Source organism: Bufo bufo, chromosome 1 (genome assembly GCF_905171765.1).
Source record: "Bufo bufo chromosome 1, aBufBuf1.1, whole genome shotgun sequence".
In the NCBI taxonomy this organism is placed as follows: Eukaryota; Metazoa; Chordata; class Amphibia; order Anura; family Bufonidae; genus Bufo; species Bufo bufo.
This window is the reverse complement of record NC_053389.1, coordinates 152,291,802-152,319,595: the sequence shown is the minus strand read 5'-3', so window position 1 is coordinate 152,319,595 and position 27,794 is coordinate 152,291,802. Positions and strand designations below refer to the sequence as shown.

The following is a 27,794-nucleotide window of genomic DNA, read 5'->3' as shown; positions in this document are numbered from 1 at the left end:
CACTGTAGACCCCCTATGTACCAGAACGGACAACCACTAACAAGCAGCTGCTCTCTTTGGCGAAATTGAGCCGCCCTTGTATTGCCAGGTGAACTTTTCCTTGGCAAAATAAGCTATTTGCCAGGAGCTTTGGAAGCCAGACCGTTGGTGCTCAGCTGATTATTTCTATGGCTATCATACTTAAAGGGCATCTGTCAGCAGATTTGTACCTATGACACTGGCTGACCTGTTACATGTGTACTTGGCAGCTGAAGGCATCTGTGGTGGTCCCATGTTCTTATGTCCCCACATTGCTGAGAAAGATCATGTTTTAATATATGCTAATTAGTCTCTAGGAGCAACAGGGGCGTTACCGTTACACCTAGAGGCTCTGCTCTCTGCGACTGTGCTCTACACAGAGCCGGACTGTGAAAACGTCACTACTGCCTGGCCCTGCCAATCAAAGTGGAGAGGGTGTGGTAGTTGCAGATAGAGCAGATCTTCTAGGTGTAATGGCAGCACTCCTGTTGCATATATTTGCATATATTAAAACATCATTTTTCTCAGCAATGCGGGCGCATATGAACATGGGACCAACACAGATGCCTTCAGCTGCCAAGTGCACATGCAACAGGTCAGCCAGTGTCATAGGTACAAAACTGCTGACAGATGCCCTTTAAGTGGTGTGATGAAGGGAAAAAAATGTAATATGTTATTTTTTAGCATTTTACGTCTCTGCTGATATCTAAATACTTAAAGTTACAGGCCCAAAAACCTGAAGGCTGCACTTCCGAGAGATTCTAATCACAATGTGTTCACTTCTGATTCGGGTGCAGTGTTGTCATTGGGACCCTATGTGGATCCAAATCATCCTCTACATCAGGATCTACATAGTTGCCCATAGCAACCAATCTGGTTCCACTTTTCATTTTTCTGTGCTCCTTTGGCAAATGAAAGGTGGAATCTGATTGGTTGTGAAGGGCAACTAAGCCAGCTTTCCTTTACAACAGATTTGATAAATCTCCCCCAAGGTCTGCATGACGTCTGCATGTCATCAGTATCTATCAGGATCCAACTAGTGATTTCACATTATAAGGACTCATTCACACGACCGTTTTTATGTGTCTACATCTGGAACGGATGCGGACCCGTTCATTTCAATTGGGCTGCAAAAGATGCTTTCCGCATCCGTACTTCTTTTCTGTGGCCCTGCAAAACAAGATAGAGCACGTCCTATTCTTGTCCGCATTAGGCATTTCCATGTTTTGCAAAACACATATGGTCGTCCAAATGTGCCCTAATAAATAGGATTCTTTAATTATTTTCTTCTCATTGCAGTATGTTGGGTCTCATGTATAATAACTGGCATACAGAAGACAGAAGTGGTGCTAAATGTGGCAACTGGGCTAGCCTGGTTGTCGTGGGCAGCACCGCTGGTTTTATACATTGTACTCCTTGCATAACCTTCTTGTAAAGTCTTCTTTTTCTACGGCATAAGTGCACTGTGCTTTTTGCACTCGCCTCATACACAATGTTTGACTTGTTTTGGCACCCTGCTTGTCCCTCCTTCACTCTGTTTGCTGATCACCCCTCTCCCTGGTTTTGCTCCCCTTTCTTTTTGATATATGCTTTGTTTTACCGGTGATCTATGGAGTGCACAACCCCGCCGCCCCGTTTCCTCCTGTACCTCTGGGTTATGATAACCAATTTTCCATTGCAAATGTCTAGTTCTCCTATATTCCACGGCTGTGTCAACGAGCGGCTGGCAGACCGCACCCCATCCCCCACCTTTTCAACAGCCGACTCCGACATCACCGAGCTGGCAGATGAGCAGCAGGACCAGATGGAAGACTTCGATGATGAGCCATTTGTGGATGACACCGGCTCAGATTTGGGGAATGAGGAAGGATCTGACCTCTTCAGCGATGGGCATGACCCGTTTTATGACCGGTCCCCATGGTTCATTTTAGTAGGAAGGTTGGTGAGGTTGTGAAAGGATTTGGTAGGCAAGGACAAGTTCCTAACATTAACCCCACATTCAGTATATGATATTCTCCCCCCCCCCCCCCCCCCCCCCCCTTCTCACTTTACCATGGTCATGAGGGACCTAGGACAAAGACTATTAAATAAAAATAAAATGTCGGGACCATAGAAATAGAACTAGCTGGACTATGGGCTGTACCCACAGCAGGAGCACCCTCATCATTGCCAGTGACCATTCGTCTTTAAGAGTAGTGATATCACAGGTTAACAATGTAGTCATTAATGGTAATAGGCGATGATCATTGAATATTAATACATAAAACCAGACCACGGTTGTCATGTATTTTTTTTTAAAGGGATCCTGTTCTGAGTCACGGGAGCCAATTACATTAGGAATCTAGTCAGTGTTGCATAAAAGTTGAAGTAATGGACACGATTTTGCCCCCAAATGAGCCCTTAAGGTGCCAAACCAGGATGGAAAAAAAATTAGCCCCACCCCCTTGACTCATTGCACTTCCCATTTTGTGGTATCATGTGATCTTTTCCACTTCTGCTCCGTTCTCTGAGAAGCACATGGGACGGGGGAAGAGCATAGAGGACAGAGCTGTTTTCCACTCCCTGATTGGCACTTTGGGTAATCTTTTTGGCATGAGTGTGGTCTCCATAAGATAAGGTTCCAATAAATCTTTGTCGCACTCGGTTAGGAGCTGTAAGTAGGGTTCCAACCCCGTCTTCAATAAAGAATAAAACTACAGCTTATTTGGTTTGCAATTAGGTTGATTCAGGGTTTTTATTTGACTTGCGGCAATATTCATATCGTATAACATTACGGCACGCAGGCCTTCTTCAGATACTATGCCGCAGGATAAGAGGAGGGAGAATAGGTATAATGTTATACGATATTGCCGCAAGTCCAATAAAACCCTGAATTTTTGGAAACATGAAATTTAGCAATACACACATGAAGTTCTCTGCTCCTGGTTTTTCCGCTCTGAGGTGGGTAAATGTGAGAACTTGTCCTTTCCTTCCCTATCATGGGTTGTCAGACACAGGAATGCTAAGGAAGCGTGACCGGACCATCTCCCAGTTATTCATTTTGTTTCTTCTTTTCAAAGGAAAACAAAGCATATTTTAGTTTTTTTTCCTCTTAGTTTGGTTTGTAGTTGGTTTTGTGTTGCCATTACCTCACCAACCTCGCTGCTAATACTTTGTTCCCTTCCTCTTGTCCCTGGCTTTTGTTGAGGGGTATACCAGATAGAAGATTAAGAAACCCAATTTTAAAGGTTATGTCATCTACACACCTAATTGGTGGCCATTTTGTATCTTGCAATTTATGCAGTTTACTTAGAAGTCTTGGAAAACAAGATGGCTTCCTTGCCAGTGATTAGATTAGACTGAAACCTATCTTTTACCGCACATTGTTTTGGTTGAGTGTGGTTCTGATGCAACTGCCCCCCACACAAGTGCCTTAAAGAGGAGCTGTCACCTCTCCTAAAATGTCTGCATCCCCCTTGTAATACCAATACTGGGCTCTTATGACTTTGTGGTGTGCCATCCCTTTATTATTCTTTTTAGAAGTTATGAATGAATCATTAGCAGTTTACAATAATGGTCAAAATGGGTGTTACCAGTTGGGGTGTGTCCCTGCACAGTCTGACACTGGCAGCACTAATTGGATAGTTTAAGATTGTGCAGGGAAACACCCCCAACTGGAAACACCCATCCTGACCTTAATTGCAAATTGCTAGCAATTCATTCGTAAACTTATAGTAGGAATAATGGGACATCCTAAAACATTTAATGTGAAAATGGCTTAATGTACCATAATGTGCCTAAACCTCAATCAATTGTCTTGAAACTTTGCACAACCTAAGCTCTCAGCTTCCCAAACATATCCTGGAAGTTTCATGGATTTTGGCTACCCACAAGGCAAATAAGTGACATTAAAGAGGATCTTTCATCAGTTTTTACATAGGCTAATTTTGGTATTGCCTTGTAGGGCGGCCCCCACTGATGTCATGGGTGTATTTTTTTTTTCAAACCCCCCCTTCCCCCGTTTGTCCACTGTAGCCCCCTGATGATTTGGGGCGCTGTATTATAATGAGCATTTTACTCGCAACTGGGAGGAGACGCTGTCTTCTGCTGTGGGTGTCTCCTTCTCCCTGGCCGTGTGCGCGATCCAATCAGAGCAGACCGCTCACAGCCAGGGTGAAGGGGTTTAAAAAAAAATATATACCCATGGCATCAGTGGGGGCCGCCCTACAAGGTAATACCATAATTAGCCTATGTCAAAACTGAGGAAAGGTCCTCTTTAAAGGGAACCTGTCATGTGAATATTTGATTATAATCTAACTAATTATATACAATCATTAACTACTAAAAAGTGCCTTAGATGTATTCACTTACTGGTGTTACCTCATAATATACACACAAAGATGCCACATGCCGCATGCTAATGAGCTGATTTGAGTCCAGCGTGATGTCATTGAGTCCAGCGTTTATTTAATTAACAGCTATAGCCACTCCCCTGCCCACCTGCTGCTGATTCATATGGAAAATAACTGTCAATCAGCAGCAGGTAGGCGGGGAGAGTCAGGAGCTCATGAATATTCAGGACTCCTCATTATGAGCTGGAGCTTTTCAATACAAGATGTTGGCAGATTGACTGGGTCAATTAAAGAAAGTGACCCAGCATTTTGCTAAGAGAATCAGTCACTTATTTATGTTGCCCTTAGTTAGGACACCATAAAACTGGTGACAGGTTCCCTTTAAGCTTGTTTTTTGGGGAGCTTCATGTGGCTTAACGTACATAAAACAACTTAGATGCTAACCGATTTCCCCCAAACTTCACATAATATAAGACTCTTATCTATTCAAATAAATCCTGAAAAAAATCAGTGCTTTTAGAAAAAACATAGCACACTTTATTATTTTTTTAAATATGACATTGGGGACATGACTTCATATCCCTTGTTTTCTGTCAACGTTGCCTTCATATTGCAATAACTCAGTTTGCAAGAAGACAATTATTTATTTATTAAACTACAGTACAGACCAAAAGTTTGGACACACCTTCTCATTCAAAGAGTTTTCTTTATTTTCATGACTATGAAAATTTTCACACTGAAGGCATCAAAACTATGAATGAACACATGTGGAATTATATACATAACAAACAAGTGTTAAACAACTGAAAATATGTCATATTCTAGGTTCTTCAAAGTAGCCACCTTTTGCTTTGATTACTGCTTTGCACACTCTTGGCATTCTCTTGATGAGCTTCAAGAGGTAGTCCCCTGAAATGGATTTCACTTCACAGGTGTGCCCTGTCAGGTTTAATAAGTGGGATTTCTTGCCTTATAAATGGGGTTGGGACCATCAGTTGCGTTGAGGAAAAGTCAGGTGGATACACAGCTGAGAGTCCTACTGAATAGACTGTTAGAATTTGTATTATGGCAAGAAAAAAGCAGCTAAGTAAAGAAAAACGAGTGGCCATCATTACTTTAAGAAATGAAGGTCAGTCAGTCAGCCGAAAAATTGGGAAAACTTTGAAAGTAAGGGCTATTTGACCATGAAGGAGAGTGATGGGGTGCTGCGCCAGATGACCTGGCCTCCATAGTCACCGGACCTGAACCCAATCGAGAAGGTTTGGGGGGAGCTGGACCGCAGAGTGAAGGCAAAAGGGCCAACAAGTGCTAAGCATCTCTGGGAACTCCTTCAAGACTGTTGGAAGACCATTTCAGGGGACTACCTCTTGAAGCTCATCAAGAGAATGCCAAGAGTGTGCAAAGCAGTAATCAAAGCAAAAGGTGGCTACTTTGAAGAACCTAGAATATGACATATTTTCAGTTGTTTCACACTTGTTTGTTATGTATATAATTCCACATGTGTTAATTCATAGTTTTGATGCCTTCATAGTCATGAAAATAAAGAAAACTCTTTGAATGAGAAGGTGTGTCCAAACTTTTGGTCTGTACTGTATATAAACCAAAACATAATAGTGATCTTGGAGGAAAACTTCAGCCTGTATCCATAACCTTTCGGTATGTCCCTATAGATGATAGAAAGCACCATTTGGAATGAAGAATACATGAGAAACCCATTACAGAGGAGGTAGTGAGGGTAATAAGTATGCACATTCTTATCTATGGCATCAAATAGTTTAATGTGAATAATTTTTGGTATGTTTTATCAAATGACCCAAAATCTTCTGAATATGTTGGCATAGAGAGAGTCTTGTAGTATAGGAAGTTTGGGGGAAATCGGTTAACATCTAAATTGCTTTAATTACATTAAGCCACATTAAGCTCCCCAAAAAACAAGCTTAATGTCACTCATTTGCCTTGTGGGTAGCCAAAATCCATGAAACATCCAGGATAGGTTTTGCAACTTAGGTTGTGCAAAGTTTCAAGGCAATTGATTAAGGTTTAGGCACATTATGGTACATTAAGCCATTTTCACATTAAATGTTTTAGAATGTCCCGGAATAATAAAGGAATGGCACAACATAGACTCGTAACAGTAGATGCTCCAGTATTCTTATTCCATGGGGGATGCAATTAGTTTCCCCCAGCACAATGCGGCCCAATGCTAGAGACAACAGAGCTCTGGCTTCTACATACACTGGTGGACTGACCGTGCAAGTGATTTCAGTGTGGAAAACCATTCCCGTCATTGCAGATCTTTTCCAGTGTGTATACCTTTAATAACCATCATCCTAATACCATTGGGTGGATTGAGATAACCTTCCCATCTAAGGCCAGCTTTATATCTATGATTTTACATAGGACTGCACGTAAACCGACTGTGTAACTCAGATGGTTATCATGTTGGAGACACAATAAGAAAACACTTACAGGGATTTTCTACTTTTAAGGTGGATTGATTGTAGCTTTGTAATATACTGTAATGGGGGAGATTTAATAAGACTGGTGTTGCACGAAGCTAAATGCTTCAGATGTATTAGGAGGTGCACACTTCTTAATACATTTTGCGCCTCTGGGGCTGTTTTAAAGTGATCCTGCTGTTCAAAGTAAAATTGTAACTATACATGCGTACATAACATACATATAGTGTATAATTAACATGTTCAGTGCCCTCCATTTGAAAGCAGCTGCCGCAGTTTGTTCATCTTACTTCCCCCTTCCAATACATGTAAAGTGGCTGCCACGGTGTGCCCCCTGCATCCCCCAACACACTGTGCATAGGGTAGCCAGAGAATGTGTCAGTCATTTTCCATATACGGGCATCAAAATTGGCAAGATCTCCGTTTGTTGCCAGTGAATCAGGACCCATCCTGACCCACAGCAACTCAGAGCTGTGGGTTTACTGCAGTAAATCCAGTCTAAACACAGGCAGCAGCACGCATCTTTTCCTGGTCAGGCTCTTACCTGCACTGATACATTGTAACAAACCCACGGGACATAGAGATTTGCGCCGCTGTGTATTGCCTACATTTTATATACTTTAACGGAGCCAGCAGCTTGGTGAGATAAACTAGCTCATGATGTGTTTTCAGCCCCTGAATGTAAACCATTCCTTTCAATGTCTGTTAGCAGAGATCTTAGAAATTGTTTGGAATGGACGCACAAAGTACTTTTCATTATACAATTACTGAGAATAGACTGGCCTTTTCCTATGACATCTTATGGTAATCAGTTACCCTCCACCTCTGGACACCCCTCCTTCCAAGAGACAGCGGAGGTCTGGAACACAATATTTTATTTTATTTTTTTAAGATTTTCTTTGCAGCTACATAATTTACTTTGCATTTTGTGTTTGTAGTGCGATTATAACATGGCTTATTAATTCTGTTTTATGCTTTTGGTTCCGATTATGTTTGTGACATATGTTTATTTTTATTTTGGATTATTTCTGTTCTGTTCCCTATACCCCCCTCCCCACCAGCTGAGTAGATGAGCATGCATCGATGGTGTATGATAGTGACCGGCAGTAGTGCTGTCTGTATCACATTTGTCATTCATAATACCTGGGTGGATGCAATGACATGTTTGAAGATCCTGACAGGGGGAAGTAGCTGGTGAATAGACAGCTCCGTTCAGTGCTTTTATACATTCCCCCTGTGGTTTCTCTTGCAGAGCATTTGTCTATCTCAGTAACCTGCTTTTCCCAGTCCCCCTGGTCCATCGAGTGGCTATAGTGAGCGAAAAGGGGGACGTACGAGGGTTCCTGCGTGTTGCCGTGCAAGCAATTGCTGGTGAGTACCATCAACAAGCTACTTTACATTTAATGCCATAGGTGACACCACGGCTGGAGTGCTTGTTATAGTGTGTCACAGTTCTTTCTTGTAACGAGTTGGACGTCATTGAAAGTCCTAGCAATCAGTCTTGGCGGGAGGAACACCATCATTTAGCATCCATGCTTTGTAATGTGATGCATATATAGTAACACCGCCACAAATTTGTCATTGTTATGTTGGGTGGAGAACATGTCCGCCCCTCTTCATAGGTGGATTTATAAAATGTATCATAATATTCATGCTTCTTCCACTTTGCCGCCCCTTCTTAGGTGATGAAGAAGCACCAGATTATGGATCCGGCATTCGACAGTCAGGAACAGCCAAGATCTCGTTTGACAATGATTACTTCCACAAGGTAATTTACCAAATCAGGAGGCACATGGACACATTGCAGGGTAGTATTCTCCAGCAGGGGACAGTGTGGATTCTCATGCATTCATAATGGGTTGCCATGCAGTGACACATGTTTATGCATTCCTCAGAAGGACACATAATCTATATGTAGAGACTGAATGTCTATGCAATAACTCCAAAAAATAATAAACCCTGCACCAAGTTGTCCCTCACGAGCACTGTTGTGCCTGGGGTTTGGGTTTACCAGAGGATCTTCTGGTTCTTTTGAGAAACTTGAGTAATTGCGATAACTATAGAATGGTATAGTCGTCTATAGTTTTTCTGCGTTTTCTGCTCTGATGCATAATAATCCTGCACCTAGAATGATGTCTCCTCCACCGTCCTCACTCGATCTGGGCTGTCTCTAGAAGAACTCCGCATCGTAGAAGGACAGGGTCAGAGCTCAGAGATGAACACTCCTATGGAGGAGGTCAACCGACTGGCTGAGATGGGTAAGTCTTTTAGAAGCACAGAATCAAAGTCTGATCCCCTCCGCTGTTCCAGTCTCTTATAAAGTTTTATAATCCTGCAGACATGAAATCAGGCAGTCTTTTGGATGGAAAGATGATGATGGAAGGATTTTCTGAAGATGTAGGAGAACATCTGAAGATCGGCAGTGTCTTCACTTTCCGTGTCACTGTCCTACAAGCCAGCGGCATTCCACAGGAGTATGCTGATATCTTCTGCCAGTTCAAGTGAGTTCTTATTCCATAGCGGAAGATTATAGGCCAAATATCAAGAACAAGTGTTCATAGGAGCGCTCGTTCCTGATAATTGGCCCATATAATCAAGTACCCGATGAAACATTTTGCTGCTGATACTCAATAGAACTGAATAGGGGAGGAATAACTGCTGTAGTAATCCTTCCTCCCATATTCACATTGCATCGGCCTGTGGAAGGAGACCAGGACAAACTAGCGCCAATAGTGTTATCATCAGTCAGCACTCGTACTGCCGAACATCAGGCAGTGTAGTACAGCCCTTAGTCAGTGTTATCACTGCTATAAGCAAACATGGCTTCCGTTGAGGCTACAACTGTGGATGTCTGCCCCTATATATGTAATCATTTGGATTCTGTTGTGCCAAGATCCACCATTGGGATCTCATTCTGAGTTTATTGCAGCTTTTTACATCGGCACGATGAAGCCTTTTCCACAGAACCCCTTAAAAACAATGGACGTGGGAACCCACTGGGCTTCTACCATGTACAGAATGTAAGTGACCCAAGACCAAGAATGTTTGATTCATTGTACTGGATACTATAAAGTAATACATGTAACTTCACCAACACCATTTCTAATTTTCTTCACAGGTTGCTGTAGAAGTTACTGAATCTTTCACAGAATATATCAAAACTAAACCTATTGTATTTGAAGTGTTTGGACACTATCAGCAGCACCCGCTACACCCCCAGGTTCAGGACCTCAGGTACGACAGTAAATATATCTAGATACAGCATATGTGATCCATCTGTTTATTACTCTTCTTTTGGCCGGGTTATAACGGTTTCCTTTGCTATTACAGCCCAGTGCAGCCTTCCCGTCGCCATTTTCCTCCTCCGATGCCCCTCTCTAAACCTGGTGAGTAGTCACTGTACAGCAGTCATAGGATGGCTCAGGGAGGATTTCTGAACACTTGACCTAATTTGACTACCCCAAATTCTTTATTTTGCCACTGCTCTCAGTGATTGCTGGTCTGCATGCTTTTCATACATTAACCTTCTCGTTTTTTTATTTTCTTGCTGCATGATGACAATGACAATTTTTATTTCTTACCTTTTCATCCCTTCACATATCCCTTTCCCTTCCATTTGTATTTTTTCCTCTTCCCTTCTTTTTGTTTTATTTTTACCCTTTACACTTCATGTCCACGGTAGCTGGCGAGAGAAGGATAAATTTGGTCAGGTACCTAATGTCCAGCTATGTCAGTATGCCAGTTTTGGACACACTATCTGAGCATGCTCATGCAATCTCTGCAACACTGCAAGACAGGGCTGAACAACTGCCATCATTTCTCTCTTTGCCAATACCTACCTGCCTGCCGGAGAGGGCTCCCAAGAGAGATGGTTAGTAATAGAGGTTTCGGGATGTAACTGTGCAGTGTGCAGGTCCTGTAGGTTTTCCCTGTAGATCTTTTCATACATTAGACACAGCACCTTCAGCAATGTCCTGCATTTGTATTACAGTTCCAGCCACCAAACTAAATCCTCTAAGCAAGCCGAGCCTTGGACAGAGCGTCAGCAAATACGACCTGTTGGTTTGGTTTGAGATCTGTGAACTGGAGCCTACAGGAGAGTAAGTCATAGGAAGATAGCACACATTGTAAGTACATATCACCCACATTCACGTTTTGACCATTCTGTGCTGGTGCCATCCTAGGTACATCCCAGCTGTTGTTGACCACTCCGGAGGTCTGTCCTGTCAAGGAAACTTCCTGCTACACCAGGTATTTAATATCAAAAGAATGCAAAATAGTCAGGTAAGGGTCTATTCACACGTCCGCATGAATGGGTCCGCATCCGTTCTGCAATTTTGCAAAACGGGTGCGGACCCTCTCATTTCAATGGGGCCGCATAAGATGCTGCTGTCCACATCAGCACTTCCATTCCGCAGCCCCGCAAAAAAGATAGAGCATGTCCTATTCTTGTCCGCAGCCATGGACAAGAATAGGCATTTCTATCATACTGCCGGCCAAATGCGGAACACACATGGCCGGTGTGACGTGTGAATGGACACTTAGATATACACTCTTTTTGCCCATGCAGTTCCATAGATAAATGCAGACAATCATTATTTTCACTAGTAAAGATAAATTGTATTTACATGCAGGAAAAATTGAAATTAGCTCTCATTCAGTCGGCTGTAGTATAGGGTCTTTATTACAGCTGCAAGACTCGGACCCTCACAATTCAACTGAAATGAACTTAAATCACCATAGGGTTTTATGGTGATCAAAGTTTGCTTCACTTGAACTTCAAGGGGTGGGGGTCTTGCAGTCGTAATATGGGCAATAACATGTGGCCTAAAGTTTATGTTGCAAAAATGACTTTGTTATTTCACGATTTAACAACCTTATCTGTAAAACCTCTAGAACCTCAATTTTGAGGACTCTCGGAGGAGATGTAGTCTTATAGCTGTGTCATGACGGCAGTATTTATTGCGACAGGGGATCCAGCGCAGAATCACAGTGACCATTATACATGAGAAGGGAAATGAGCTGCATTGGAAGGATGTGCGAGAGCTGGTGGTCGGTGAGTGTCGTGGTATCCATTGCCTGTTATGACATAGATTTCTGATGCCCTTGATCATTCCTATTAACTTGCTGTCACGTGTGCGTCTCTCGTCTAGGGAGAGTGCGTAATAAAGCAGAGGTGGATGATGCAGCCGCTGACACAGTTCTTTCCCTGAACATAATCTCCGCCAAATACCTCAAAAACCACAGCAGCAGCAGGTAATGTCCCATGTCTAGAGAGCCAAAGCAGCATGGGTAAATTGAGTTAATTTCCAGTGGAAATGTATATGTATGTATAGCTTTGCTGTCATTCTCCATTTTATGTTATTATTTGATTTGCTCCTTTTTGTTATTTTTTCTTTTCTGCTAATCCCTCCTCTCTCTCTGCTCCCGGGTCTCCTAGTTTTTGTGCCCCTGACTGTCTCTGTCACTAATGGCAGCTTCTTCTTCTGTGTCTTTCAGGCTGTTTCTTGATAAGGATATGCCTAGGTATTTTATGTTTCGCTTTTCCTTTCCCTGCACATAAAGATTCTCGGGTCTCGCACAGAATACTTTATGTCCGCCACCCCTCTGCACCCCCAGCTTTACTCCCTCCTCATTCTGCCTAGCGCTTTTATAGTAAATAGACTGTTCTGTTTAGTAGACTGTGCAATTGACGCAGCAGTGTTATGAGACACCATTGTGACTTCTCAGATAATCTTATTACAGAGAATTCTAGTCAGTGGTCAGAAAAAAAAATGGCCACATTTCTTTAATATTTGGACATTAGTTTTCATGATAGTGTCTCCAACGTTGTCTCTGTAGGAGTAGATGTACTCGATACCTAAATGTCCATGCATATAGATGGATTGTGTGATTACCGACTTCCTGGTCAGCTGTGGTCAATGCTTAATCTGTCATTTTGACCATTGATCTGCACAGACATTCTGTCCATTATATGAATTACTATGACAAGACATGTTGGCCTTTTCTTTGTCCCAAACATCATCCGTATGTGAAACAGCACCCCTAGTGGTCAGTCATCCACAAGCAGTGACCCGGGACCTCTACACCCGGGGACCCCTGCCGATCAGCTATTTGAAAAGACATCGGCACTCGCAGTACAACCACGGCCTTCTCGCAGCTTTCCCGTGGCCAGGCGATGTCACGTTCAGCACGTTCAGTGGTCACATGCCCTAGGCGCAGTTCAGGCCCATTAAAGTAAATGGGGCTGAGCTGCGATACCAAGCACAACCACTATGAAATGAACAGCGCCGTGCATGGTGATTTCTGTAAATGGACCGCGCTGCTCCAGGACAAAAGCTGAAAGATCCTCCCTTCCAGATCTCACCGAAATTTCGTGGACATGGGTAAGCGGTCAGTTCACTCGGATTCACCTCTCCTCTAGGGGACCTTATGAGAAATCAAAGTGCCGCAAATAGTGAAGTACAATCACAATTGATTTGTGTATACTGCTTGTTACCATATCCATCTTGTAAGTACAATAAAACCTTGCAGTTGGAACTTTTGTGATTGTACTTCACTATTTGCGGCACTTTGATTTCTCATAAGGTCCCCTAGAGGAGAGGTGAATCCGAGTGAACTGACCGCTTACCCATGTCCACGAAATTTCTGTGAGATCTGGAAGGGAGGATCTTTCAGCTTTTGTCCTGGAGCAGCGCGGTCCATTTACAGAAAACGCTTTTATAGTTGTGAACATTACCCACTTCACTATTGGAACTCGCGACGCACCAAAAGAAAGGCAAGAACTAAAGGATGTTTTATATATTTTATATTAGCCGTGCATGGTGAGCAGAGAGAAGGCTGTAGCACTACTGTGAGTGTAGATGCCTTCTCAAGCAACTGATCGGCGGGAGTCCTGGGTGTCGGATCTCCACCGATCAGAAACTGATGACCTATCCAGAGGAAGAACCCAAAATTCCATAGCAGTAACTCTGTGTTAAAAGTATATGAATGGGTAATATCCCACTTAGTGCCTAGCACAGTCACTATAGTTGTGTCCGTGTCACTGTGTGTCTTTGTGCTGTGAGTTTGTTCTGTGTTGGGTTAGGGATGTGTCGTTGCTGCAGATGACTTATATCATTTATTTCACCGTGGCTCTGCAGGACGTTCTATCGGTTCGAGGCTGTCTGGGACAGTTCCCTGCATAATTCCTTACTCCTGAACAGAGTAACTCCCTACGGAGAGAAGATTTACATGACGTTGTCAGCCTATTTGGAGGTATTTATTGCTCGATCTGCTTCTCTATGTTTTGGGGCCCTACTGTGATAGTGATGAAAATAGCTTGTCATGGATCCTGAATACTGTGTCACCACATTTCAGTGCCAGAATCTGAATTAAAAAAATAAATAAAATGCAAAATTGAATGTACTTTGACAAAAAACCTCAATCTGTGAAGTGGAATGTCCCTTTTTCTCAAACCCCCCTCATCTGTACGTGTGTATTCTGGAGGGGGAGTGGAACGATATCCACTGCCCCATTCAAGTATTGGGCATGTTGAAATCCAACAGCCCAAATCCTTAATTCTGCTGACATTTGCCATCAGATGAAAGTAGGACACCCCCATACACACTGGGTGGTCATCCGATCTAGCCGAAATCAGAAGGTTCAGCTGATGTTAATACAATGTATGTGGCCAGTGTAGGTAGCTTTAGTACAATCCTGCTTTGTATACCATATAAGTCAAAATGTGCACCCTTATGTGCATGAAGCCTTATTGTTGAGTAACAATTAGATTTTATAAAAAAAATCTTCACACCCCCCCCCCTCCCGCCCATCCAAGGGGTATGAATACATTTTATAGGCAGTGTATATATGCAGTAAAGAAAGATCTGTAGTGCGTTGTAATACATTTTCTTTCTGTCCTTTACAGCTTGACCACTGCATCCAGCCAGCAGTCATTACTAAGGACGTATGCATGGTCTTTTATTCACGTGATGCCAAAATCTCCCCTCCACGTTCCCTGCGCAGTCTATTTGGCAGCGGTTATTCAAAGTCTCCTGATTGGTAAATACTCAAATAATGGCACCGCTGAGAGTACCAAACTATGTTATCATGAGGTTCTCCAATTCCTTTTCAATAAAGGGGTTGTTCAGCCAAATGTCTGTGAAGGTTCTCATTTATCCAGGTCATGGATAAATGATATTGTTCAGCCAAAGTACATTTTGATGACCTGTCCTCAGAATAGGTTCTCAATATCTGATCGGTGGGGGTTTGACTCTCGGCACCTCCGCTGATCAGCAGTTTAAAGAGGAGTCGGTGCTCTTACAAGTGCTACTTCCTCTTAAAGACTACAGTTCACGTTGTCTCAGAAATCTAGGCGGTGCAGTGTAAGCAAGTGTTGTTCTATTCACTTGAATGGAACAAGCACTTGTAATTACACTGTGCCACCGCCGCAAGCGAGCAGTGCTCGTACGAGTGCCACCACCTCTTCAGACAGCTGACAGGCGAGGATGCCGGTCAGACCCCCTCCGGTAAGATATTGATGACCTATCCTGAGGATGGCGGCACAACCCCTTTAATGGGTTAAGTGGCCTTGCATGGTATTTTCCCTAATGTGTCGGTTATATGTAGGAATAGAAGATTGTGAGCTCCAGAGGGACAGAAGTGATTCCGATCACCACAAAATGCAACGCAATCTGAAAGCACCATGTTATAGAGCATGAGAATCTTAGTGGATTGATTATATATTTTTATGGGAAAAGATTCAGTAAAACCTGTAATTTATACATTCATATCTCTACTGTTCTTCACCTCCCATGAACAGCTAACGGTACAGGAGGGAAGGTTGATCAGGGATTGATAGCATTGTGTGTATATGTACATAAGAGATAGCTGTCAGTCACTGATAACTCTGCCAATGCTTTTCACAGGAGGTGAAAAAAGCAAATGTATAAATTACAGGTTTTACGTTTTCCCACAAAAATATATCAATCAGCCCAGCTTCTCCTGCTCTATAACATGCTGCTTTCAGATTGCATTGCAATTTGTGGTGACCAGTCTTCTTTAAAGGGGTTCTACAGTTTGTTTTAACTGATGATCTATCCTCTGGATAGATCATCAACATCTGACCGGCGGGGGTCTGACACCCGGGACCCCCGCCAATCAGCTGTTTGAGAAGGCAGTGGCGCGCCAGCAGCGCCGCAGCCTTCTCACTGTTTACTGCTGGCCCAGTGACTTCACGACTAGTATCAACTGGCCTGGGCAGGGCTAAGCTCCATTCAAGTGAACGGAGAGCTTAGCCCTGCCCAGGCCAGTTGATACTAGTGACGTCACTGGGCCAGCGGTAAACAGTGAGAAGGCCGCGGCGCTGCTGTTGCGCCGCTGCCTTCTCAAACAGCTGATTGGCAGGGGTCCTGGGTGATCCCCGCCGGTCAGATGCTGATGATCTATCCAGAGGATAGATCATTAGTTAAAACAAACTTCAGAACCCCTTTAAGCTTTGCTGAATGTGTAGACTTTTTATAATGGGTAGAACTATGAATACAGCTGGAGGTACAGTGGGGCAAAAAAGTATTGTCCGCTACCAATTGTGCAAGTTCTCCCACTTAAAAAGATGAGAGAGGCCTGTAATTTTCATCATAGGTACACTTCAACTATGAGAGACAGAATGTGGGGAAAGAATACAGGAAATCACATTGTAGGATTTCTAATGAATTGATTGGTAAATTCCTCAGTAAAATAAGTATTTGGTCACCTACAAACAAGCAAGACTTCTGGCTCTCACAGACCTGTAACTTCTTCTTTAAGAGGCTCCTCTGTCCTCCACTCGTTACCTGTATTAATGGTACCTGTTTGAACTTGTTATCCGTATAAAAGACACCTGTCCACAACCTCAAACAGTCACACTCCAAACTCCACTATGGCCAAGACCAAAGAGCTGTCGAAGGACACCAGAAACAAATTTGTAGACCTGCAGCAGGCTGGGAAGACTGAATCTGCAATAGGCAAGCAGCTTGGTGTGAAGAAATCAACTGTGGGAGCAATTATTAGAAAATGGAAGACATACAAGACCACTGATAATCTCCCTCGATCTGGGGCTCCACGCAAGATCTCACCCCGTGGGGTCAAAATAATCACAAGAGCGGTGAGCAAAAATCCCAGAACCACACGGGGGGACCTAGTAAATGACCTGCAGAGAGCTGGGACCAAAGTAACAAAGGCTACCATGAGTAACACACTACACCGCCAGGGACTCAAATCCTGCAGTGCCAGACATGCCCCCCTGCTTAAGCCAGTACATGTCCGGGCCCGTCTGAAGTTTGCTAGAGAGCATTTAGAGAGCATTTGGATGATCCTGAAGAGGATTGGGAGAATGTCATATGGTCAGATGAAACCAAAGTAGAACTTTTTTGGTAAAAACTCGTGTTTGGAGGAGAAAGAATGCTGAGTTGCATCCAAAGAACACCATACCTACTGTAAAGCATGGGGTTGCAAACATCATGCTTTGGGCCTGTTTTTCTGCAAAGGTACCAGGACGACTGATCCGTGTAAAGGAAAGAGTGAATGGGGCCATGTAACGTGAGATTTTGAGTGAAAACCTCCTTTCATCAGCAAGGGCATTGAAGATAAAAAAGGGCTGGGTCTTTCAGCATGACAGTGATCCCAAACACACCGCCCGGGCATCGAAGGGGTGGCTTCGAAATAAGCATTTCAAGGTCCTGAAGTGGCCTAGCCAGTCTCTAGATCTCAACCCCATAGAAAACCTTTGGAGGGAGTTGAAAGTCTGTGTTGCCCAGCGACAGGCCTAAAACATCACTGCTCTAGAGGAGATCTGCATGGAGGAATGGGCCAAAATACCAGCAACAGTGTGTGAAAACATTGTGAAGACTTACAGAAAACGTTTCACCTCTGTCATTGCCAACAAAGGGTATATAACAAAGTATTGAGATGAACTTTTGTTATTGACCAAATACTTATTTTCCACCATAATTTGCAAATACATTTTAAAAAAATCTGACAATGTGATTTTCTTTTTTTCTCATTATGTCTCTCATAGTTGAGGTATACCTATGATGAAAATTACAGGCCTCTCATCTTTTTAAGTGGAAGAACTTGCACAATTGGTGGCTGACTAAATACTTTTTTGTCCCACTGTATAGCAGGTGTTTTATGGTGTTTTGAGTTTATTACCTTTTGTAAATGTGGAAATAACATATATTTTTATTACTATTGCAGTAACAAAGTAACAGGAATCTATGAACTCAGTTTGTGCAAAATGGCTGACACAGGAAGTCCAGGTAAGAATCTTCCTCGATAAGTGCTCATTTCTGACCCTACTCAAAAGAGTGATCATGGTTTAATACTGTAGTACAATTTCCAGTTAATTTTCTCTTCTTATGTGACCCATTGTAAATCCTTAAGAATATTTGGGCACCTAAGTTGGTCTGAAATTGGTTCTTATTCATTATGGGGGTTTTTCTTCACCATTTAGGAATGCAGAGAAGGAGAAGAAAGATCCTGGATACCTCGGTGGCTTATGTCCGAGGGGAAGAGAACTTGGCTGGCTGGAGGCCTCGCGGGGACAGCTTGATACTTGAGCATCAGTGGGAACTTGAGAAAATGGAACAGTTACATGAGGTTGCTGGATAGGATTTTTTTTGATACATTAGGTCAATTGTTTAGTGTTCAGACAATAAGAAATAAATATACTCTGATTCACACAAAGAATATGCACATTTCTGTCCATGGACTGTACCAATTTGAGGGGGATCCACCATCAATTGCATGTCTAAAGAAAGAGCCTGAATAGACAGATGGGATTTTAATCTCTCAATATCCTGTTGACTTCCACTTATCCTATTGGCAGACACTTATCTCCTTCCTTAGAGATAAAACTTTCAGCTGATACCCATCTTATATCTGGGACCAGCCTTCATATCTGAACACTGTTTGCCGTTATACCATAAATGACCTGACAGTTGGAATGGCACATTGATTTTCTCAATAAGATATAATCTGATAAAACTGTTGGCATGTCAGATAATTTGGCATCAAGGCAAGCCCCAGGCCTTTTCAGAGGTTTAGAATCATCTTGTGTTCCCAACATTTCTAAGAAGGTTTACAGACTTCCCTAAAAGTAACCTGCCACTTGACAACAGATAGGTGCTACTGTCCATTTTATTTTCTTATAAATAATCATCTGTTTGTTCTTTAAGGTGGAGAAGACCCGGCATCTCCTCCTGCTCAGGGAGAAGCTTGGTGACAGCATTCCAAAATCCCTAAGTGACTCCATATCCCCCAGTCTGAGCAGTGGAACGCTCAGCACCTCCACCAGCATCTCCTCCCAAATATCTACCACTACCTTTGAAAGTGCCATCACCCCAAGTGAGAGCAGTGGATATGACTCCACCGACGTCGAGAGCCTGGTGGATCGTGAGAAGGAGCTAGCAACTAAGGTAGTCAAGATTATGCACAGTGGCTGTAACCTCTGTATTCTGTTTCACTATTGGCTTTATATACACAATCTCTTAAAGGAACAGTTGGCAATGTCTATACTACTTTTCTTGCAGTGCTTGCGACTCCTCACTCATACTTTTAACCAAGAGCTGACCCAAGTATGCAACAGCATTAGTGATTGTAAGGTGAGATACACATTGCAACCTAAAATAGATACTGTATGCTGCATCTATTGTTCTAAACTGTTTGGTTGTAAAGTTCCTTTTATCTCTCTGGTTTAGGCTACTTTCACACTAGCGTCGGGGTTCCGCTTGTGAGTTCCGTTTAAAGGCTCTCACAAGCGGCCCCGAACGGATCCGTCCAGCCCTAATGCATTCTGAGTGGATGCGGATCCGCTCAGAATGCATCAGTCTGGCAGCGTTTGTCCTCCGCTCAGCAGGCGGACACCTGAACGCAGCTTGCAGCGTTCAGGTGTCCGCCTGGCCGTGCGGAGGCAAACGGATCCGTCCAGCCTTACAATGTAAGTCAATGGGGACGGATCCGTTTGAAGTTGACACAATATGGCTCAATTTTCAAACGGATCCGTCCCCCATTGACTTTCAATGTAAAGTCAAAACAGATCCGTTTGCATTATCATTGAAAAAAATATATATATTTGATTATTTTTTTTTTGGTTCATGGTAATGCAAACGGATCCGTTCTGAACGGATCTAAGCGTTTGCATTATAGGTGCGGATCCGTCTGTGCAGATACCAGACGGATCCGCAGCTAACGCAGGTGGGAAAGTAGCCTTAAATGGAATGTGTCATCAGAAAATGAGCTATTGTTTAAATAATTTCTTTAGGTTAAACACATTTTTATAGAATTTTTGTAATTTTTCATGTCAATATCTATATTTAAAAACAGAGCACTTTACTGTATACTTTACTGTATAAACACAGGATCCACCATTAACAATAGGTGATAATATCACAGCTTATCTACTCCCTCCTGACCTCTGCGCAGGTCACACAGCATGCTTAAAAATCTCCTATAGAAGTTGATGTCAAGTTTTGCCCATTTTGTCTGTGGCCCATGGTTTCTGTTGTTTAATGGAAATTAATGCCGGATCCAGCAATCCGGCAAGTGTTCCGGAATTTTGGCTGGAGAAAATGCCGCAGCATGCTGCGGTATTTTCTCCGGCCAAATACCGTAAAAGGGACGGAACGGAAGACATCCTGATGCATACTGAACGGATTGCTCTCCATTCAGAATGCATTAGGACAAAACTGATGCGTTTTTTTACGGTATTGAGCCCCTATGATGGAACCCAATACCAGAAAACTTTAACGCTGGTGTGAAAGTACCCTAAGCAAAAAAAGGATATGGGTCATTATCTGGTTTTAACTGGCAGAAACAAAATTCTTTGACACATTCCCTTTAATAACAGAAATACAATTGCCAAGAACAAAGTTGTCCGATATTGTGGATGCTACATAATTTCCTTTATACTATTGCTAAATGGGTTGTCCAATGACCATCACTTATCCTGTTTCCACAGGATAGGGGATAAGTGTCTGAGAATGGCGATCCGGTTCACCTGTTTGAATGGGATTGCCAAAGATGGCCAAGTGCTTTACTCGGCTATCTCTAGCAGTCCCATAGAGGTGAATGGAGCAGCAGTATTAATTTAACTGCTATATTCAAACTGGGGAGCATGGGGCGTCACGGGTAAGATTCCTGCCAAACAGTAACTCATCATCTATCGTGGGAGCACCTCTTTATGTATATGACTGGACAACCCTTTACATTGCCACTATTTTTTCCCCATGGCTCGAAACAACTGCATCATTGCTTTCTGCTTTAAGAATTTGGGGAATTTGTTAGCAAATTTGTTAGGATTTTATTTTCCTATCTATGTTACAGTAGTCAGTTCTATTATAATTTCCAGTGAATGTTTCCTTTCCAGCTGTCCGATATTTCCCCTATCGGTCGTGACCCCTCTGTCTCCAGCTTTAGCAGCGCTACCCTGACTCCATCTTCTACCTGTCCATCATTAGCAGACTCCAGATGCAGCTCTGTGGATCAGAAGTGAGTGATATTCTGATGCCTACATACATTTGCATAGTTGCTGCCCCAGTCATGTGCTTCATCAATTCTGTTTCTTGCAGGACCCCTGAAGCCAATTCCCGTGCTTCCAGTCCATGCTCAGAGTTTGAACAGTTCCAGATAATTCCCCCAGTAGAAAGCTCATACTTGGCCCGTGCTGGAAAAAACGAGTTTCTGAACCTAGTACCCGATATTGAAGAGCTGAGACCTGGGTAAGAGATACCTATAAGCAGTAACATTAGCTTCTAAGAGTATTGAAACAAGTAATTTTCAGGAGTTAGGTTCTCTGTGTTACAGAATGAACCCCATTTGCTCTGTCCTCAGGTCGGTGGTCTCTAAAAAGGGTTATTTGAACTTCAAAGAGCCTCAATCTCACTCATGGACAAAGCAGTATGTGGTAGTTCGGCGCCCATATGTCTTCATCTACAACAGTGACAAGGATCCAGTGGAGCGTTGTCTCATCAACCTGTCTACAGCTCAAGTAGAGTACAGCGAGGACCAACAAGCCATGGTCAAGGTCCGCTCTGAGATCAATACACTGAACTGAATACATTTCCAAATTTAGTTCTCAGATAATCTACTTAAAGGGGTTGTCTCATCTGAGACATTGGCGGCATATCACTAGGATATGCCACCAATGTCATATGGTGCTGGTCCCACCTCTCCGGAACGGGACTCCTGAAGTGAGTGGAGAGCAGCTGTGCATTTTCTGGTCACCCTCTATTAATTTATATGGGACTGCCAAAAATAGCCGAGCACTGGCTTGGCTATCTCCAACAGTCCCATAGAAGTGAATGGAGTGGTGGCTACACATGCACGGTGCACCTTCCATTAATTTCTATGGGACTTTCGAAAATGGCCAAGCATGCTATTTTCAGAACTGCTATAGAAATAGACAGCACAATGTGCATGCCCAAACCTATCTGACATTGGTGGCATATCCTAGTGATATGCCACCAATGTCTCAGATGAGTTAACCCCTTAAAGACCAGAGCTTAGACCAACATACCTAATACTGCTGCATTAACCATAAAACTTAACTTGTATTCTTTCATTTATGTAGATTTTGGGTATTTATCTCCTGTACTGCATTATTCTTCCCTCAGAGCCCCAACATATTTGCCGTGTGTACCAAGCACCGCGGGATCCTGCTGCAGGCCATTAATGATAAAGATATGAATGACTGGCTGTATGCCTTTAACCCCTTGCTCGCTGGTACTATACGGTGAGTATAGATGTATTTTAACTGCTTCCTCTACCCATGTGTTTCAGTGATGGGACGTTGTTTGGGATACATTTTTCCATTAGTAAAGCCATGTGATTTATTCTGATTTCTACAGATCGAAGCTTGCAAGACGTCGTTCCCTCTCCAAGTACTGAGCAGCTCCACGTTCCATTCTGAGAGGTTCCTCCCTCTCCTCCTTTTGTGATTCTTGACGTTTCTCTTGTCTGTAAAACTGTGGCTTTTCCCCCGGCTCCTATTCCGTATGTGCTGAAAGCGAACCCAACTTGTCGCATGTGGCAAACTAAAGAAGAAAGGACAGAGAGAAACGGACTCCTGATCGCACTCTTTTCTTCTGGATGCGTGTCCCACCCCCTCCCCCAATTTCTTCTTTCCTAGCAGTCTCTAGTGTCTGTAGCGTAACTCGTCTGTCAGAAAATGCATTTTTTTTTCTATATTCCTCAATTGATTGGTCGCTATGGAAACCTCCAGCGTTCCCCAAGATTTTACTTGTCTCCCTGTACCCCTCGTTGTGCTGCTAACCACTCCTGGGGAGGGCAGGAGGTTCCATGTCTACTGCTTTCTCTGTCTCTTCTCCTCCAGCTGCGGCACCGCCAATGCCAGTGGCTGCACTGTGACCATTCCAGTGGTTGGGGCTATTCGTAGTGGGTTGGGAGTGTTTCAGATTATCCCTCCCCCCCCCCCTCCCCAAAGAAAATGGACTTGCCCATGGGAAAGTTCTTAAATTTTTGAAAAACTTTATTGATGTTGCTAGGCTTCTTGGGTGTGGGGGAGAGTGGTGCCATATAGTATAGGTGGCACAGTCACAGTCATCCACACGCCCTGCAAAGACCAGCAACAGGAATTGGTGTTCCTCACTGTAGGACATATTGAATTTAGTGCATAACTGGATTTGAGGATAATTTTTATGATTTTTGGAAATTGTATGATTGGAAAATGCTGCTTATGTTTTATTAGCTGTAACTAGGAGGGCACATGGGAACATAAAAGAGCAGGAAACTAAACCCTTTCTGTAGTGGGGGAGACATATTACAGTCTATACTATACCATCTATTGTCTCAGGCCATAAAGCATAAATTCTCTGAACTCTACAGGTGCGCCAGGCAAAACATACCCATCAAGCCAGGATTTGGGTGGGAAGGAGTTACAATGTACAATGTTTTTTTTGTTTTTTTACGAATTCTCTGAAGGTTTTTTAGGAGACCCTTTCAAGCACCCTTCACCTTAACCGGTTAGCTGAAAGGTCTGATGATGAGTTACAGTATGTTACATTGACCCTTTCCCCTTTGGGTTCCTGCAGACAATTGCAGACCTGCTCTACAACAAATGGGTTATAGCCTTGATATAAACTTATATTTCTACATATTATATATAAATATATAAATATATTGGTTTAAAGGAATCAAAATGTATTACGGTCTTTGCTTTGGGTGATATCAGAGTGTCCATTAACAAATTTGATCATGTTCGACATGGTGGCTCCCTACTTTTTGCCAGTAAAGCCCCAATTTTGAGACCAACGTTACTGCAGGGTTTACATGCCAGACAGTTCTTCAGATTCTTATTGATTTTCAAATAGCCACAATTTCTACTAATATAAGTTCACTCACAATTCTGTCTTTCCTCCAAAGTATGTAGGAAATATGTATTACACATTTGATAACTGTATTACAAGCATATATCTGATTGAAGCCCCCGTCACATACAGAGTCAGCCAGCTCTGTGACGCTCTGCAAACGCCATGCCATGGGCCAACTAACCCAATGAGCATGCTGCAAGTAAGATGGGCCCCAAGCAGAAATATCCTTGCCTGCAAAAATAAATTGTCAATGTGAACGTGTCTCATACATACAATGGAGGCACCCTACCAGTTGACTTAGAACTATTATATGCAAACATGCATGGATGAAAGGCACTAGAGCTATATAGAACAAACTAGTCAAATAACCTTTTTTATGGGTTGTCAGCTGCTGGATCCCATCAAATGGGCGCAAGTATTTTCTGGTCGGGGTGGTTTTTCATAAAAAAATAATTTTATATATATATATATATATATATATATACATACACACACACACAGTTTTTCTCAGAATTTAAAGCGGTTGTCCTGGTTTCCGATTTTGATTCCCTATCTTCAGGATAGGTCATCAATATCAGATCGGAGAGGGAGCTGGGAGTCGGACCCACAACTGTGTTATAAGGGGTTGCCTATAAGCCTTTGTGCTACCATGACCGCGTGCAGGTAAACATTGAAGAGGAAGCAGCGCTGGCACAAGCCCTGCGGACCCCTTCAAACAGCTGATCAGCAGGGGTGCCGGGAGTCAAACCCCCACCGATCTGATATTGATGACCTATTGTGAGGATAGGTCATCAATATTGTAAAACCAGACAATCCCTTTCAGCCCAAGTAATACCGCCCTATATTGCTCTAATTATGCTCCCTATAGGGCCCACATAGTACTGCCTGAAAGCCACTACATAATACTGCAATTCAGATTACAAATAATACCTCCATACAGTACTAAATACTACTAGGTTGTTAAGTTTGGTGCTGGGCTTCTTGTCTTATAAGCTTTGGGGCCCTGGGTGACAACTCCTTTTGTCACCCTCTCTAGCCCTGCCGTTTTTGTGGGCGAGCTTGATATAAAGTAGTAGATCTGTTATGTTTGTTACCTTGACCCTGCTCTCTTCACTTCATTGATGGATGTTCCCTTTTAACATGCACCTTGATCCCATCACTACAGCTTTAAATCGACACGCATGCACTTTAGTTTCAATGTCATTTTTCTTTTTATCCGCTGTCTGGTTTCACCTCAAAGCAAAGTCCGTCTTTTGCTCGTTTACTGATTTTAAAGGGACGTTTACTTGTTTCTCTGTGTTTTGTGTATTGTATTTATTATGCCTGCGTTTACTTGCACATGATGGAGGGGAGAGAACAGCATTGATTGGTGGTTGTCGCACCTTAGCGGGGGAGCGGACTATGCATATCACAGCTACATTTAAAACCTCACCGCTGTCTGCGGCTGGCGCGGTCTCACATCTGAAATGAAGGATTTCTACTTTTTAAGGTGCCCTACATCCACTGCCTATAGGAAGGTTTGAATGAATGTATATGGAACTGGATTTAAGAACTCTCAAATTTAACGTGTCTAATTCAAACCAGCGGTCTGACGCATTGTATACAAACCAGTGAGTTTTGGGACACTACAACTCCCAACATGCTAGGAGTTCTAGTGTCATGACACCTGTAGACGGGCAGAAGTGACAGACTACTGGTTTGGAGCCGCTACTTCAAGTTGTGTAAACTGGAATGTATTCGTACATTTGTGCTTCCTCATCCAGAAATCAGACATTATGGTAATTATTTCATTAATGCACAAGTTTTACTTTCTAATAGAACCACTACAATCGCCAGCATCAGATGTCTTTAATGTCTTGATGAGATTTGCATGCCGTGTTAAAAATTCTTCAGTTACTCACCTTTCACTTGCTCCTTAGATTACAGGCCACCGCTTTGGCAGCTGATAGGATTTTTAAGTCCCAAGTCTCAATTACATAAATCATCTCCACTGAACTGTCTTCTTAAAGGGCCAGTAGCATAGGACTTCATATTGTGCACCAAAATATGTTTTAGCAATGCTGAACAGACAGCGATAGAAAAACATAAGACCAAGCTCCTAAATTCCTGATCAGTAAGGCAAAGGTGTCCATACACATAGCTGTAATTGTCGGCAAAATGGCTGAAAATTTGTTTTGTCCTGGTAAATTGGAGAATGAGGCAAACCTGTTAATTTTGTTGCTAATTAAATGATACAATTTCTGAATTTACTCCGGTATAGTATCAGCAACAGCAAGAATAATTTTCTTTTTGATCATTGTGGAAATCTTGCAGTGCATGCCCCTTTAAGATCCAGCATCACCATAATGAAACATATCAGACTATTAAAGAGGCGGCAGCCTACGTTAATATAAACCTCCATCTGATGATTCAGGGAGATGCACAGTGATTTCTGTGTCCCCATGCCTCCTGCTCTGCCTTCAGTTTAGTGTCATTTTTGGGAGTAATCTGAGAAAGACTGGTTACTAGGGGTCTCAGCAGCCTAACATAAGACTGGGCGTTAGGCAGTGGGGTCCTAGCACCAGCAATGGTCAGACATGACTCCGCTGTCCCTGTCCTGACAGTCACATCATCCACATCTTCTTTACTAGTAATTAGCTTTTGTTAATACATTTAAAGCTTTGCTAATTGTAGGATTAGCCTGTATATCAATATTACAGGATATATAGACCAATAGGGGGCAGTATAGATGAGGCATTATACACATACCAATGGCTTATGATTTTCCAAGCACTGGATGGAACAAAAGCCCGCTGTGCCTGTAGTGCAGTGGGTATTGCAGGGGCCAGGCCAATGTGTCTGTGGCCCCAGATTATCCTATTGTAATTTTCAATTAGAGTCCTTCGGACTAAAGAACATTCCTTGAGTTTACCAGGCAGCACCCATATGAGTTCAAAATGCAGCCTAGTAGCAGACTCTGCCACCAGATGTGACCACACTGGACCTCGTGGACACTAGAGTGGTCATGTTTTGTATACCAATAGTTTTGGTACCACGTATCGTTCATTCCATAACAGCCCTCTGTGTTTAGTAGCAGGAAGAAGACCACTGGAAAGGAGGGGGACATTAGATTTACCCATTTTCCGGGCTGAAAAAAAATGCCTATAGCCATAAATTTAGTAGAACTTGGGATGCCCCACTATAGTGGTTGTCCAGGATTTGGAACACGTCTGCTTTCTTCCAGAAACGGCACCTTACCTATCCATGAGCTGCATCTGGTATTGTATTTCAGTTCCATTAAAGTGAGAGGGACCGAGCTGCAATACCACATAAAACCAGAGGACAGGCGTGGCACTGCTTTTGGAAGAAAGAAGCACATTTTTTTTTTTAATCCTGGACAAGCCCTTTATCTATGTTTTTATTTTTTTAAATGAGAGGTAGTAGAGGGTTGAATGTGGGATTAGCAGGAGTGAGGATGTCTCCTTGCTGGAGGTATTCGTTAATGACACAACCCTTTCTTAATACCCCTCAGGCCTTTGCACACACTTACTACATGATACTTCGTCTTAATTTTGCCCATCATGGGATGATTTATAGGACCAAAGCGGTCACCTTGTAATGATGTAACTGCTATAAAGAAACCTTTTCATACAATTAGTGTT

At 42.8% G+C, this 27,794-nt stretch overlaps 1 protein-coding gene across 6 annotated transcripts in view; it reads left to right on the top strand.

The window, feature by feature from the left end:
• KIF1B (kinesin family member 1B) overlaps positions 1-27,553 on the top strand; it is a 151,554-nt gene extending 124,001 nt beyond the window's left edge. For 3 of the 6 annotated variants that reach the window (XM_040430748.1, XM_040430749.1, XM_040430747.1), the window contains 23 exons: positions 1,708-1,956; positions 8,061-8,179; positions 8,491-8,576; positions 8,937-9,066; positions 9,147-9,309; positions 9,738-9,828; positions 9,927-10,042; positions 10,139-10,194; positions 10,800-10,908; positions 10,993-11,059; positions 11,780-11,864; positions 11,962-12,064; positions 13,951-14,065; positions 14,718-14,851; positions 18,023-18,084; positions 18,279-18,424; positions 19,003-19,242; positions 19,357-19,428; positions 21,192-21,313; positions 21,394-21,543; positions 21,656-21,848; positions 22,438-22,556; positions 22,672-27,553. In XM_040430748.1, the coding sequence (XP_040286682.1) occupies positions 1,708-1,956; positions 8,061-8,179; positions 8,491-8,576; positions 8,937-9,066; positions 9,147-9,309; positions 9,738-9,828; positions 9,927-10,042; positions 10,139-10,194; positions 10,800-10,908; positions 10,993-11,059; positions 11,780-11,864; positions 11,962-12,064; positions 13,951-14,065; positions 14,718-14,851; positions 18,023-18,084; positions 18,279-18,424; positions 19,003-19,242; positions 19,357-19,428; positions 21,192-21,313; positions 21,394-21,543; positions 21,656-21,848; positions 22,438-22,556; positions 22,672-22,711 (2,767 nt within the window). In that variant the 3' untranslated portion in view covers positions 22,712-27,553. The remainder of the gene's footprint in view (positions 1-1,707; positions 1,957-8,060; positions 8,180-8,490; positions 8,577-8,936; positions 9,067-9,146; positions 9,310-9,737; positions 9,829-9,926; positions 10,043-10,138; positions 10,195-10,799; positions 10,909-10,992; positions 11,060-11,779; positions 11,865-11,961; positions 12,065-13,950; positions 14,066-14,717; positions 14,852-18,022; positions 18,085-18,278; positions 18,425-19,002; positions 19,243-19,356; positions 19,429-21,191; positions 21,314-21,393; positions 21,544-21,655; positions 21,849-22,437; positions 22,557-22,671) is intronic. The other 3 variants (XM_040430752.1, XM_040430751.1, XM_040430750.1) reach the window with 2 other exon arrangements.
• The last annotated feature ends 241 nt before the right edge of the window (positions 27,554-27,794 follow it).